This window comes from Sinocyclocheilus grahami, unplaced genomic scaffold (assembly GCF_001515645.1).
Source record: "Sinocyclocheilus grahami isolate Dianchi unplaced genomic scaffold, SAMN03320097.WGS_v1.1 scaffold1713.1, whole genome shotgun sequence".
Lineage (NCBI taxonomy): Eukaryota > Metazoa > Chordata > Actinopteri > Cypriniformes > Cyprinidae > Sinocyclocheilus > Sinocyclocheilus grahami.
In genome coordinates this window covers 21,919-34,357 of record NW_015506892.1, presented here as the reverse complement: position 1 = coordinate 34,357, position 12,439 = coordinate 21,919, and the positions used below count along the sequence as shown (strand labels likewise).

The 12,439-nt window shown below is 39.7% G+C and overlaps 1 protein-coding gene across 1 annotated transcript in view; it reads right to left on the bottom strand.

Annotated features, from left to right (window-relative positions):
- LOC107572182 (protein NLRC3-like) overlaps positions 1-12,439 on the bottom strand; it is a 46,182-nt gene that overhangs the window by 24,165 nt on the left and 9,578 nt on the right. Inside the window, exons 4-5 of the mRNA XM_016258600.1 lie at positions 2,058-2,147; positions 3-447 (exon numbers count right to left, since the gene is read on the bottom strand). Of these exons, the coding sequence (XP_016114086.1) occupies positions 3-447; positions 2,058-2,147 (535 nt within the window). The remainder of the gene's footprint in view (positions 1-2; positions 448-2,057; positions 2,148-12,439) is intronic.

Sequence of the window (12,439 nt, the reverse complement as noted above, 5' to 3'; positions counted from 1 at the left end):
ACATGAAGAAGATCTGAAAGACTGAGTGTTTTGTCCTTCATCAGATTGATTTCTCTGAAAGGAAGTGGAAATATGAGCTGGACGTCCTGATTCTCTTTCCCTTCAGCCCAGTCCAGGATGAACTTCTGCACAGAGACTGTTTTTCCAATGCCAGCGACTCCCTTTGTCAGCACAGTTCTGATGGCTCTGTCTTGTCCAGGTAAAGCTCTAAAGATGTCATTGCATTTAATGGCTGTGTCCTCTGTTGCTGCTCTCCTGGATTGTGTCTCAATCTGTCTCACCTCATGCTCATTACTGATCTCTCCACTCTCACTCTCTGTGATGTAGAGCTCTGTGTAGATCTCACTCAGCAGTGTTGGGTTTCCCTGTTTTGCCATTCCCTCATACAGACACTCAAACTTCTTCATCAGGTTTGATCTAAATGTGTTGAGGACTTCAGAGTCATGGCTGTAAAATTAAAATACCAGATTATTACACAAGTTTAGGAAGTAAATGTACAGAGCTATAGATAGCAAAATGTTATATATACTGTATATATATATATATATACATTTACATTTAATCATTTAGCAGACACTTTTATCCAAAGCGACTTACAAATGAGGACAATAAAAGCAATCAAAATCAACAAAAGAGCAATGATATGCAAGTGTTGTAATAAGTCTCAGTTTAATGCAGTACACGTAGCAAGGTTTTTAAGATTATATAATAAAAACAAATAGATAGAATAGAAAAAGATTAGAGAAGCTAGTGTTTTTTTTTTTAAGAAAACAAGCAGTTAGTAAAAAAATAGAGTGCAATTCTAAAAGGGGCAAGTTTTTTTTAATGAATAATAACATTATGGCGCTTTTCCACTGCGTGGTACGACTCGGCTCGGCACAGTATGGCACGGCACGGTTCGGCTCAGCACGGTTTGCGTTTCCACCGCAGTTCAGTACCGCTTTAGAGTGGGAGGGATTATTCACATGTCGTTATAGTTGCGCTGCCTCTACTACCACGACTCCTAAAAAAAACTTCTTCATTCCACGTCGCCCCATTAAGCTCTTGCTGGATCCGCTCCTCTGCTATCAACGAGAGGAACGTCTGTTCTTCCTCAACAGACAACAAAACTTTTTGGTTGTTAAAAAAAGGTGCGCTCGTTCAAAACAGTTGCTTTCGATCCTTCGCTGGCTGTGCTGATTTAAATCTAGCGGTTCTTTTGTGTTTGTGTCGTAAGTTCAGTGACTCAGGTAGTGACGATTCTCTCCGGCCAATCCGTGATCAGCAGAGTTTACACGTCACGTTTTGGTAACGGTACGGTTCACTTGGAACTCCAACTGAAGTGGTACTAAAAAAAGTACCAGGTACCAGGTACTGTACCCAGTGGAAAACCACCCAAAAGTGAACCGTACTGAGCTGTACCGTGCCGTACCATGCAGTAGAAAAGCGCCATTAGACTAGAGAGTGCTAGAGTGGGCGGGTCATTCCACCAGGAGGGAACATTTAATTTAAAAGTCTGTGAAAGTGATTTTGTGCCTCTTTATAATGGGACATGACAGCCACCAGGACAAGACCACAGGAACCAGTTGAGTCCTCTGCACAATCTGACTTTGCTGCAGCCTGGAATTGAACTGCTGGTTTTACCCGACTGAGCCTGGTTTCTCCCAAGGTTTTTTCTCCATTCTGTCACCGATGGAGTTTTGGTTTCTTGCCGCTGTCGCCTCTGGCTTGCTTAGTTGGGGACGCTTCATTTCCAGCGATATCGTCGACTTGATTGCAAATTATTGCACAGATACTATTTAAACTGAACTGAGCTGGATGATGACATCACTGAATTCAATGATAAACTACCTTCAACTGAAAATTGAGTGTTACCATTGTCGTTTTGCATTGACACACTATTTTCATATTTGATGCTGTAAAGCTGCTTTGACACAATCTGTATTGTTAAAAGCGCTATATAAATAAAGGTGACTTGACAGATAGTTTATGAAATGTGTTTGATTGTTAATCATGTGTTTAGTGATGTGTGATTATTACAGCACCTAAAACAATTATAAAAACATCCAACATTTTACCTCAAACCAGGACACGTGCTTTCATTAAAATCCTGTGGTTGTTTCACAGACTGATCATGTGTCCTATCAGCAGGTGTTTTTTGGGCTGGTCTGGATAGTTGGTTTAACCATAATCAACATGAAAAGAATAAAGAATAAAGAGTCAACATTCCGATATTGAGGATTTGTAACATTAACTGAATAACATACCATCAGTTTGTGTGAATGTATTAACAATATATAAGGGCACAGTGGTAATCAATTAAGGACTTCAAATGCAAAAACCTCTAAGTTCGTCTGCCATTTTTCTTTTAAAAGGAGCATTTTTATCAGGCTCCTATATTTATGTCCAGTAATTTCACTTCAATGGCAATAAAAAGGTTATTAGTCAGCTATTGATATGCCATGTTTTCAAAAATGTAACTTTAGTCCATTAATTGGTACACAGTTAAATCCCGAGTGTTAAATGAACACTGCTCGGAGCATATATGGTCCCACTCTAAAAGAGTGTTAAAGTAACACTGAAGCAGTGTTAAAGTTAATGAGATAATTATGTGATTAATTAAGTGCTGATTGAGCATTAGTGATGAACACCTGCTGTTAAACAAGCAGAATCACTGAAGAAAAGAGAAACACAAGAACTACAACTGACTTCAGCCACAGTCTTAGATGAAATCAACTGAAATAAAAGAAGACATTAAATCTCTCAACATCTCAGCAGAAGATGATTACACAACTCTACAAACAACATCACCAGCTTCATGCATTACTAACCAGTTTGATTTTTTGTTTGTCATGCGTCTAAAAATGTCTTATTAAGAATTAACAGAGATTTAGACGTTAATGTTTATTGAAAATAATACAATCTGAAGTCACCGCTGTTGAGATAAGTGTTTGCTTTAGTTGTGCTCTTGACCCTTGACTTTTTTAACATTAGTTTGTCTCTGGTTGCTGTAACTGTGTTTATGACACACATTTGTTATGGCAAGAAAAACCCAGAGAAAATGTATTGTACTTTGTATTGAAGATGATATTGGCTGTTTTTTTTGATAATGACGTAATTGTCATGTTGTAGCCAGGTTCACTGATATCATCAGTGGTAATGTGTACTATAGTTAGTTACTGATCACAACTGTATTTTAATGAAATAAGACATTTAGAGCATTTGTACTGTTTAGCCACACAGACATCAAGAATCAGCATATGAACAACAATGGTGATGATCATCAGACAGATTCATGTTGCATTGCATTCTGGGTGCACCAATCATAACTCATCCATGGCTCCCAGCATGCATTGCGACATGAATAAATAATGCAGCTGCATTGTCTTAGTATTAGCTTTTACTTTTTGTGACTTTTTACTGCCTCGTTTTGTGATGTTCAAAAATCACATAAAAATGATCAGAATATTCATATTTATATGCATATATGGCTGCAGAGACATGATTGTACCATGAGTTGCTTGCGCATCACGTATGTGTTTCACTCACTCACTCACTCACACTCACACTCACACTCACACTCACACACACACACACACACACACACACACACACAATTGTGCCAGACAAAGAGAAACTTACATTTAAAAACTCAAGGGTCAAGAGGCAACTAAAGCAACTACTATTCACAAAAACGGTAAGTTGAAAAAAAAAATCTAAATATTAATTCTAAATAAAGAACTTCTGTTTTAGATAGTCTAACTGGTTAGTAATGCATGAAGCTGGTGATGCTGTTTGTAGAGTTGTGTAATCATCTTCTGCTGAGATCTTGCGAGATTTAATGTCTTCTTTTATTTCAGTTGATTTCATCTAAGACTGTGGCTGAAGTCAGTTGTAGTTCTTGTGTTTCTCTTTTCTTCAGTGATTCTGCTTCTTAACAGCAGGTGTTCATCACTAATGCTCAATCAGCACTTAATTAATCACATAATTATCTCATTAACTTTAACACTGCTTCAGTGTTACTTTAACACTCTTTTAGAGTGGGACCATATATGCTCCGAGCAGTGTTCATTTAACACTCGGGATTTAACTGTGTATTTAACTAATTTGATAGTCTTTTGCTGCAAAACCAACAAGGTCCATGTTAGCTTTTTTTTTTTTTGCCAAATACCTTACATGCCTTTTACATGCTACCCACAAAAACCTGTTATTACCATTATAACAATTTTCTTTAGCTTTATAACGAGCAGGATGTTTCCTTCCGTCATTGACTGAAACTACCAAAGGCTCATCCATATGCTTTTCTTCAGATACTCCATCAGCTTTAGTTAAAAATCTCTTAACGTTTTTGTTTTTTTCCCCTTTTCCCATTTTTCTGGTTGTTGTTTATGTGTGTAATGCAAAATTCTAATAGAAATATTTAAAGAGAGAATCTTTAAACTTGCAGCTTAACGAGGCTTTTGCTGACAAAGGTAGGTGGCGTTTAGCGGTTTCTGTCAATTAACTGGTATTTCTGAATGGGCTGAGGCTGGAATTGAACAGGTTTGAAGTGAAAATATTTGATGAACGTATGCTATGTGCGGAGAGCTTTCGCTCAGTATCATCTCATTTTTGATGGAAGTGGCATTTAGCTGCTTTTGCATGTTAAGTCTTGAATTATAGATTGCAACTAAGAATTTGAACTCACTTTTTATTAAAGAGGACCTATCATGCCACTTCTTGCAAGATGTAATTTAAGTCTCAGGTGTCCCCAGAATATGTCTGTGAAGTTTCAGCTCAAAATATCCCACAGATTATTTATTATACCATGTTGTAACCCCCTTTTTTGGTTGGGAGAAAAAAATGGCTGATTTTCTTTGAATGTATCTGTAAATGCAAATGAGCTCCTATCACAAATATTAGTTTCCTAGGTAAAAATTGGGAATTTTTGGGAATCATTTTGATGCCCAAATTCCTAAGTTGGGTGGGCCATAAACTTTAATAAATCTGCAGGAATAAAACTGGTGTCCTCCATGGCACTTTTCCACTGCGTGGTACGGCTCGGCTTGTGTTGCCACTGCAGTTTAGTATCGTTTTCGAGTGGGCGGGATTATTTACATATCGTTATAGTTGCACCGCTGTCATGAGAAATCGAGTCCCCCCTCGAAATCGGGTCCACTTAGGACCAAGGCAGTAGCTGTTTTAAATGCCTGATCAAAAGTCAACACTTATGTTGCTATTTCGTTGTGAATATATGTATGGTAAGTGCAAATGTGTGGTGTATAAGCTAACCTAGCAGGCTAATCGGGTAGCTGTATGCTTTGCTAGTACGTGAGCTAACAAAAAATAATAAAAATAATAAAAACGAGAAATGTTTGATTTCACAACCTATAGCTTCGGTTTCTAGCGTCTGAAACATGTAATTTAAAACACATTAATGGTCATTATTACGAAGTTCAAACGACATAAATCAAAGCGCGATTTTGCAGGAATGTAATCAGGTGCTAAAAATAATACCCATTAAAAGTTTGTTGAGCCAATGGGATCACTCGGTGTCCTAACCGGACTCGATTTCTCATGACACCGCCTCTACTGCCGTGACTCCTGAAAAACATTTTAATTCTGCGTCACCCCCATAGACTGTAAAAAAAAACATGGACGTAGTGTCCGTGACGTCACTCGTATGGTTCAGAACAGAAGAGCATTTTTGCAGCCTAAAGTGGGCGGAGCCGACCGCCGCCATCTTGGCAGCGTGTCACCGTGCGTCACTCCCGGATAATCGAAAATGGGCAAAAATGCGAGACGTGGGTGAAGCTGAGGTGCTAGTTGCTGAAACCTCACCTGTCTATGGTGACAGCAGTGCTGCCGTGCAAAGACAAAACACCGTAACTTCCCCGTAAGGGGACCCGTAAATGTGCTACACTGAACCGACCCGGACCAGTCTATTATTTTGAAAGTTGGACCCGGGCCCATGCAGAACCAAGAAATGTCAAAAATGTACTACCCGGAACCGACGCGGACCGTCAATTATTTCAAAGATGGACCCGAACCCGGCCGGGAAGACACAGACCCGACTGGACCCGATCGGCACATATTCCACAGCAAATTGCTATTAACAAGTCGATAAACAAGTTGCGAAAATTAAACTTTTTATCTTACCTAATGTAAGAAGCCTTCTCCCTTGTACCTGACTGTGATGCACACAATCCTCCTTGCCAAGAAAGTTCCATCCGTCTTATTCCTCTCTTGCCAATTGAAATGCCTAATCCACTCATTATTCCAGTTTCAAAAGTCCACTTGCTGTCACGGTGACGGATGACAAATGCGACTTTGCACTTTTGCATTTTTTTTATCTCAAGTCAACTTGCATAATACTTTAGACTGTTTGCCCATTTGGATTATAATAACGATTGCTCGTCCAGTGCCATGGCTGCATATACGTTAGCTTTACTTATTTGCTATCATCTCTGTGCTCTCTGAGCAGAGTCTGAGCAAAAAATTTGAGATATAACAACAAGACGGTTCATTCATAATATTATTAAAAAAATAATCAATGATAACTCACATCATGAAGGTATCCATTATCACCATGCGTGTGCATTAACTCTGCCCACCCTGCTTCTGATGACGTCACTCGTGTTTTTTTTTCCCACCTTATTTCAAATTACCGACTCACACTTTTCTCATCCTAATTTTACAAGTTGAAAGTTACAAAACAACACACGCACAGCGCTGACTGACTCTGATAACGGCCGGGTGTTCTCCGAGTCCGAACGACTCGGGTATTACGCACAATGTTAAACAGACCCGGGACCCGAAGTAATAGATTGGGACCCGACCTGGACCCGGCTGACCATTTAAAACATAACCCCGAACCCGTACGGATCCTGGGTCGGGTGCCGGGTCCTTGGGTCTCGGGTCCTCTGTGTAGACCTCTAATTCCAAAAACAAAGCACTTGAATGCAACAAGCTCGTTCATCCTTCGCACAACTTCTGAAATAGGAATAAAGGAAATTTCCGATAGCACGTGAAGGCAGCATCAGAGCTTGTGATTCCCATATACTAAAGGTGCGTTCACGCCATGTAATTACAGTCACTACGAGATTCTGACTTGTAAAAAGTGTTCACATCCTCGTAGAGCTGGTAATTACAATTTGTAAGCTGGGAGTTTTTTGTAAACTGCTGTACCACCTGACCGGTGCAGATTCATTTAGGTGTTGATAGTGGTCCCATAGAAACACATAATTCCCGGTCCAAGGACGTGAACGGGTCCATATAACATCACGTGTCGTCATCTCGAGATTACTGTAATTACGTGGTGGCGTGAATGCAGCATTAGGCATAAACAATACAGAAGAAATATAACTCTCAAAATGGATCATTAGAAACTGTTTGTGATCCAACATATCCAGAACACGTAAATACGGCATTTATTTTGTGGATGTTTGCTGAACATTCTATTCTGAATGTGCTTGATTGCATGCTGCACGTCTAACGTGGCAAAAGTTACACACTGTTGGAGAGACTGATTAAAGGAATAGTTCACCCAAAAATGAAAATTATCCCCTGATTTACTCACCCTCAAGCCATCCTAGGTGTATATGACTTTCTTCTTTCAGACGAATACAATTGGAGTTATAATAAAATTTATTTGGCTCTTTCAAACTTGATAATGGCTGTAAATGGAGGCCGTTATTTTGAAGCTCCAAAAAGCGGATATGTCCGTCATAAAACGAATCTATATGCCTCCGGGGGTTACTAAAGGGCTCCTGATGCGAATTGTGGCATTTGTGTAAGATAAATATCCTTATTTGAAACTGTATAAAGAAAAACATTCAGCTTCCGGTGCAATCGCCTCTCACAATGTGCCTACTGACCTATAATGATCAGTGGTAATGCCTCTTGCAGTACACTGTGCCCTAGAGGAACACATTGCAGTTGTTTTGACTGGGTTTGATATTCAGAAATGTGAATAAATTAATTTAAAATACACAGAGTCTGACATTTAAACCTCAAAGGGTGTGTCTTGTTGCTGGTTCATAGAACCACATTTCTATGTATCTTTAACTTTCATAAAAAAAAATTCGGATGCACGCTATTGAATCAAATTCAAAACCATTAACATATAATTTTTGTAAACATACAGCATTTTATCTAATGTTCAAAGGCTTGTTACTTGTACCGTCTTGTGTCTTGTTACTGGTTCATAGAATAACAGTTAAACATCGGTTGAATTTGCAGAACTATAGCACACCACATGCTATTGAAATGTAAACACATACATCGATTAATACAAAATACAAATACTCTTTTATTTAAGCTTTATGGGGTGTGTCTTGTAATTGTTTCCTATAATGGCATTTAGATGTTGGTTTTATTCACAAATTGTAACACAACAAATGCTATTGAATTGTAAAAACTGAGAAAGAGCTCTGGAAGCTTTCATATGAGTTTCATATTCAGAAATGTAAATAAACAAATTAAAATTACACAAAGTCTGACATGTCAACTAAAGGGTGTCTTGTTACTGGTTCTTGTTACAACATTTACACAGCAAAAGCTATTTAAATGTAAGGATTGAGCAAAAAGCTCACAAAGCCTTTCATAGATTGTGCAGTACACCGCCCCCTAGAGGAACATGCTGCATTTGTTAAGACTGAGTTTGGCATTCAAACTTTTAATAAATTAATTTAAACTTCAAAAGGTGTGTCTTGTTACTGATTCCTAGAAAAACATTTTGATGGTGGTTTTATGTACCTGCAAACTAGTCGCTTTTCGGCGAAATTCACTGTTTTTTAAATCATAATATGTCATTTATATGAATCGTCTCGATCCGAAGAGTTTTCTTTTGGGGGTGGGGTCTGGGCGGAGAGAGAGAGAGATTGAATGCTCGTAGACAGGAGTGTGTTTGACCAAAGTCCCTTTCTCGGTCCAACTTGAAGCAGCAATGCGCAGACCGATCGTTGAATGACATCAAAGCACCGCGAGAGCTACAGAGAGCAGATGGCTCCGCATGTTTTTCTTTTATAATAAATCTGCAAAAATGTCAACAATTCTGTGTCCTACACAGACCTTAAGGGGGGTGTTGTGCGGGGTAGGGGAATGTGTGAAGTGCAGATCAGAGTGGATGGGGGGGTGGTAGACTGAGCTTTTCAAATCGGCAGTAAAACACATTCAGATCGTCAGCCAGTTGTTTATTCTCCACAAACTGTGGGGGTGGTGTCTTGTACATGGTGATGTTCCTCAGACCAGTCCATACTGACGCTGGGTCATTTTCTGAAAGCTCTTTTCTCAGCTTTTCAGAGTAGTTTTTTTTAGCCACTCTGATCTCCTTTGTTAGTCTGTTCCTGGTCTGGTTATACAAGATTTTATCCCCACTTCTGTAAGCATCCTCTTTGGTGGGACAAATCTGTTTGAGTTTCCCAGTAAACCACGGTTTATCATTATTAAATGATAAGAATGTCCTGGTAGGAATTTACATATCTTCACAGAAACTGATATATGAAGTTACAGTCTCTGTGAGCTCGTCCAGATTGGTGGCTGCAGCTTCAAAAACACTCCAATCAGTGAGGTCGAAACAGGCTTGTAAATCCCGCTCTGCTTCATTAATCCATCTTTTAACAGTCCGTAAAACAGGTTTAGCTGATTTCAGTTTCTGCCTGTAGGTCGGTATAAGATGAACCAAACAGTGATCAGAGAGCCCCAAAGCTGCTCGTGGGACAGAGTGATATGCATCCTTTGTTGCTGTGTAACAGTGATCCAATATATTGCTGTCTCTGGTGGGACACGTAATGTGCTGCTTGTATTTTGGCAGTTCACGGGAGAGATTTGATTTGTTAAAATCTCCAAGAATTATTAATATAGAGTATGGGTCTTTGCTCCATTTCAGTTATTTGTTCGCCCAGCTGTTGCATCGCAGCACTCACACACGCGTCCGGAGGCTCGTACACATTCACAAGAATGAAAGAGGAAAACTCCCACAGCGAGTAAAAAGGTTTACAGTTTATGATGAGTGCCTCTAAGTTAGGACAGCATACCTTTTTCAGCATTGTTACATCTGAACACCAACTTTCGTTGATGAAGAAACACAATCCACCACCTCTGGTTTTCCCTGTTAACTCCGAGATGCGATCCGCTCTGAACAGCTGGTAGCCCAACAGATGAAGCGCATAGTCCAGAATGGCTTCACTCAGCCAGGTTTCAGTGAAGCACAATGCAGCAGAGTTTGAAAAGTCCTTGTTGGAGAAGAAGTTCATCCGTTTTGTTAGGAAGGGAACGGACATTCGCAAGATGAATGCTTGGGAGCGCAGTTCGAAAGCCGCGCGCATGGAGCTTAACCAGGGCGCCAGCGCGTTTCCCTCTTCTGCGTCTGTACGCGCGTTTGAACAACACAGCTGTACCTCCGACTAGAATGTCCAACAAAACGTCAGAATAATCAAAAACGGGAAAAATATTGTCTGGGATGTGTTGCTTAGTTTTTTTTTATTACTTTGGCGCAATTTTCACAAGCAATTGGTAAATTTTCTAAACTCTTAGTACTTATATCACAACAGATCATCAAAAGTGCACTTTTTTTCAAACATTTCAGCATATTTTCAATTGTGTTAGTACAATACACATAATCACAAAATATCCTTTTCACTACACAAAATAAGTGTTTCATCTATATAAATGTTTCATTCACAGTAACTGCCTTTCTTAAAGCTATTACTATCAAACTTTTGATTTGCATCTCTTATCATTCAGTTTAATACATTTGTCTATCATTTAATTCAACTGATCTTAATGTTTAATCAATTAATCATTTATTATGTCCATAGATTTTCAACTTGTCTGATTGTTGTCTGATAATTTGTAAGTTACAAATTGCTGCAAGAGCTTTCAGTCCAGAAAGACCAATTACTAATTATTTTCACCTGGTGATCACAATTAGATACCATATATGTAGAACTGTGTGTGAGACTTTGCAATGTTCAAACATGGAGCAAGATAGACTTGTAGAGAGAGGAAACCTGCATCGAAGAGGTGGTGGTGCTCCTCAACAGAGAGGTGGACATGGGCCAAGAGAAAGAGGTGGTGGTGCTCCTCAACAGAGAGGTGGACATGGGCCAAGGGCCATCATTGCTGACCATGTGGTTAACAGAGGCCTTACCATGGCAGAGGCTGCCAGGTTAGTTCAGCCTAACTTACAAAGGTCAACTGTCAGCTCTATCATCAGAACTTTTCGCCAAGAAAACCGGTAAGTCTGCTATAGTAACTATACTTTTACAATATAGTACTGTTACAGTAATGGCATTACTATATAGAAGAACAACATATAATTGTCACCGTTTTATGTCATTTGTAATAGTAAAATATTGACAGCATACTGTTGTCCTCTCAGAATTAACAGGAGACAACCTGGTGGTGGTGGTCGCCCACGTGTTTTGACTTAATGGCATTACTATATAGAAGAACAACATATAATTGTCACCGTTTTATGTCATTTGTAATAGTAAAATATTGACAGCATACTGTTGTCCTCTCAGAATTAACAGGAGACAACCTGGTGGTGGTGGTCGCCCACGTGTTTAGCCTGACCAGCAGGAGTTAGCTGTGGTGGAAATGGTCAGGGCAAGGAATTACATACGGCTGTCTGAAATCAAGCAGGCTATTGAGAACCGCAATGACACCTTTGCCAATGTGGCCAACTATTGCCCACCTTTTGAAGAAGCACCAGGTTTCTATAAAACAAATTTACTTGGTGCCTTTTGAGAGAAACAATGCCCGGGTGAAACAACTGCGTTCAGAATATGTTCAGGTACAACACTAAATTGGTGTACTGTATGACATGCAATTTACAGTACTGACTAACAATGTCAACTATTATTTGTAAAAGAGCAAACCAAATTATTATTAATTTAGAGGGTGATGGAGCTGGACGCTGCTGTGAATCATCACAAGTATATTTTTGTTGATGAGGCCGGTTTCAATCTGGCAAAAACCAGATGCCGTGGACGTAGCTTTATTGGCCAAAGGTCAACCATCCAAGTGCCTGGACAACGTGGGGGAAACATCTCAAAGTGTGCAGCTATATCTGAAGATGGTGTGGTAGGCTGTAGACCAGTTCTAGGATCATACAATACTGAACACCTGATAGCTTTTCTAAATGAGCTTGAGCAGGCCTGTCAGGGTGACGATGTTATCGTGTGGGACAATGTCAGTTTCCACCATGCAGAGCTGGTTCGTGAATGGTTTCAGGCACATCCTCGGTTCATGACCCCCTACCTTCCCCCATACTCTCCTTTCCTCAACCCAATTGTGGAATTCTTCTCTACATAGAGGTGGAAGGTGTATGATCGCATCCCCATGAGCATGTCACCCTTCAAGCCATGGATGAAGTTTGTGGTGATTATAACTGCAGAGCAATGTCAAGTCTGGAATCGTCATGCCAGAAGGTTTTTCCCGCGGTGCCTGAACAATGAAGACATTCCCTGTGATG